This window comes from Acyrthosiphon pisum, chromosome A1, assembly GCF_005508785.2.
Source record: "Acyrthosiphon pisum isolate AL4f chromosome A1, pea_aphid_22Mar2018_4r6ur, whole genome shotgun sequence".
Lineage (NCBI taxonomy): Eukaryota > Metazoa > Arthropoda > Insecta > Hemiptera > Aphididae > Acyrthosiphon > Acyrthosiphon pisum.
In genome coordinates this window covers 76,494,362-76,497,965 of record NC_042494.1, presented here as the reverse complement: position 1 = coordinate 76,497,965, position 3,604 = coordinate 76,494,362, and the positions used below count along the sequence as shown (strand labels likewise).

The window sequence follows — 3,604 nt, the reverse complement described above, 5'->3', positions numbered from 1 at the left end:
AGTTTAAAATTACAACTATAATATACAATTATTTATAAAACTATTTAATTATTTTTGTGGAGCACAGGGACGATATCCGAGTTCTATATTATTTTCTAAGGATAACTTTTTTTTATTATTTTTAAAATACTTAAAAATACAGTATATTAATATGGCAAGTATTAACAAAACTAAGTATTTGTTTGCATAAACGAATTCATATGTCTTTTCTATAGTAAGGGAGGTTATCAATTTGTCCTGTTGGTCTAGTTGTAAGTTTATTCGATTAAAAGCGTCTTTATTAAATTTGAGATTTTTTATTTCATTTAAGTGAATTGGTTTCGGGTATGATTGGTTGATAGGCATATTACAACAAGAATCATTTAAAAGAGATAGTTCTATTGGTATAAAGACAGGAAGTGATGATTCTAACGATTGTTCTGTTCTAAGGACACCTTTCGTAGTAAAAGCTGAACATCCAGATTTTAAGTATAACTTTCCTGAATTTTTAATTTTAATTTTAAAGTTTATAGTTTGCTTATTACAAACTATTGTTATGGTCGTTGGCTTTTCACTCACGAAATACCAATTATTCTTAAAATATGACGCATACCACATCTCTTTTTTGAACTCGGTAATATATGTTTCACATTGTGGCGGTTTAGATACAGAGTTCTTTAATAATTCTGTTACACAAGTCGGATCTGACTCACCGTTGTGTATCATTTCATTAAAAGTGCAAACGAATATATTAGCTACTTCTATACAGTTATTAAGATTAGGCCATAAAAAATATTTTGAAACCATTTCGTCCGCTAATAAATACATAGGACTTTCAGTCATGTGAAGAAATTGACCGTATTCATTAATCGGAACGTAAATTGGTAAAATATGATACAAGTTAAAATTGGTTTCAATACACAAAGGAATTTTTAATGAAAATATTAATTTATCATTAATATAATGTAGTTGGACGCTCATTATTTTAAAAATGTTATGAATATTTTCTATATCAAATTTTACCGGCAATTTCAAATCATCGGGAATAATATGTTCAATACTGTTTATTTCCGATAACAATTGATATGGCGTCATTACAAAAGCATCGACCTTATTAATTTGAGCGTTGGATATCATCCTCTGTAACCTAGTTATAAACATATTCAACTCGAATATATTACTTTCAATTCAATGTATTAACTCTATATCAAAAATTTCTTTTTTTTCGGCAGATAGTTCATTTTCAAAGTTATTTAAATTGTCTTCCACCCTTTTCATATTATTATCAAATATAATTTTATTTTCATTAAATGACGTAACTGTATCATTAAAATTACTAATTGTACTTCTCAAAATCGATATTTGATCGTGAACAATTCTTAACACTTGACCTTCATCTTTCTCCATTTTATTTATTGAGCTATCGTATCTTCGAACATCGTCGGCATCGGCAATACCAAACATCCATTTGAGTGCCGAACCTCCGTATTCGAAAGATCTTTTAACTCTTTTATTATGTTCAGCTAATTGTTTAATTACGCCAATTTCTTTTTCTAACTCAATTACATGCTTTTTAAGCCGAAGTGTAGATATTTTTGATATATTACTGATATTATCGTACAATTTAATTGATTTTAACATAGACTTATTAATATCTAAGCTATTATATAAATACTTTAAATCAAAATACGTATTAATAGTCCAACTACTTTTATATAATTTAGCTTTACCTACAACTTCATATTGTAAGCCCGGGCTGTCATTGGTAGATATCAATTTGTAAAGCTCGTCGTCTTCACTTTTAATTGAAGTTTCCCCAGTAGAATTTGGACAGGTGAGAAGTAGCGGTATCATATAATAGCAGATCATTGTCCAAAAATCCATTTTGAAATTAACAGCAGGCAACAGCTTATCTAATTAAATAGTTAAAATATTTTATTTACAAATTGAAAAGTAAAATAAAGTTCCGTATATAAACAAAATATATATATTTCTTACCTTTCTCAAGATATCAGTTTTGTTAGGTTCTGTGTTCAATGTAGATTCTCGAATAAAATAAAATTTACAAATTATATGAAAAATTGAAAAATTTGAAAGCAATCACTCGAAAGCGTTTGTCAAAATGAAATAAATTGACGAAATGGCGTCCTACTCAAGACTGCCGCACTCGCGTTAAAATGTGCTTACCCTTGGGCCGATAAAACGTATATGGATGGGCGTTGGTGGCTTCATAAGTGTTGTGAACCCTGTCTGTATGCTATATGCATTATAAGATATATAGTAATAGTTAATTGTTGCATAGTATAGTAAGTAAGCATTGTTTTGTGAATATGCAGAGTCACGCGGTCACATACTCACATAGTCTGAAGGATTTCGCTGCGTGGACAGTTTTTAGCCCGAGCGAGCCCCTTCCGCGGTGTCTCACTGTCTATGTAATTTAGTACTGTCTAAGTATCGTGCATAACCTCTGTTATTTAAGTCTAATAAATATTCTGTTTAATTAAATTTCTTTTGATTTGATTATTCTAATAAAATATAGTGATAACTAAAACAACGCATTAATTTTTCCATCCGTCGAGGAATATTTTATTATTATACCTACATTTATACTTATTGTATTTAAATATGTTTAAAAATCGAAGTGAATCAAACAATTTAAAGATTGTTAAAATTTATTTTTTACCTAATCGTTTACATATCAACTTGAAAGAAGCAATACAAATACTCAACAAACCATATATAACGGAAAGCATTGAATGTTGTACACAAATTAAGCCACAATCAGGTGAGTGGTACATATATATTGAATATAATAATGAACTAAATAAAATTTCGGATGGAATTGAGTGGGTAGCAACAGGTACTACTATGTTACCCAATAAGAAACATCCAATGTTAATAGCTGAATATTTTAGTTCTGAAAATATTTACAAAAGTGTGTTTAAATTAAAAAAAAAAAAATAAATATAACGCTTCATTGGTGAATTATACGAATAACCCACTACAATTGGACTCACCCAACGGTGAAATTGAAAAGTGCAAAGCACGCGCTGCCAGAAAAAAATCTATCAAAAGCATAATGAAAAGACGTTTTGGGAAAAGGAATACAACAGAAAGCGCAACTCAAAATAGTGGAAATTTGTAAGTTTAAAAAAAATAGTCTTAGCATTTACAACATAAAATAAAAATACCTATATACTTTATGTTCATAAAAAATTTTAGTGAGTATAATAACTGCGATTTGCCATCTACTTCAACTTTAATACCTGCAGTACAATTTATGGAAATAGCAGATAGTGGAAATTTGTAAGTTTAAAAAAAATAGTCATAGCATTTACAACATAAAATAAAAATACCTATATATTTTATGTTCATAAAAAATTTTAGGGAGTATAATAACTGCGATTTGCCATCTACTTCAACTTCAATACCTGCAGTACAATTTATGGAAATAGCAGATAGTGAAATATCGTAAGTTAGTTAAATTAGTATATTTATTTATAATAAAAATAACGAATATAAAACTTTCCCAGTGAATGTAACACAACACCAATTGAAGAAATGTCCAGTTTTAGTGGGATCAACGATTTGGATATTTCAGATATAACATACCATAAACTCGAAA

The 3,604-nt window shown here is 28.6% G+C and overlaps 1 protein-coding gene across 2 annotated transcripts; it reads right to left on the bottom strand.

Annotated features, from left to right (window-relative positions):
* Positions 1-2,089, bottom strand: LOC107884776. 2 transcript variants are annotated; one of them, XM_016807584.2, is made up of 2 exons: positions 1,978-2,089; positions 1-1,892 (listed from the first exon to the last, which is right to left on the bottom strand). In XM_016807584.2, exon 2 carries the CDS (start codon positions 1,138-1,140, stop codon positions 49-51), a length of 1,092 nt encoding a protein of 363 aa, XP_016663073.1. In that variant the 5' UTR covers positions 1,141-1,892; positions 1,978-2,089; the 3' UTR covers positions 1-48. The 2 variants fall into 2 exon arrangements, with proteins under 2 accessions (XP_016663073.1, XP_029343409.1); XM_029487549.1 differs by having other exon boundaries at positions 608-1,892.
* Positions 2,090-3,604: the final 1,515 nt, after the last annotated feature.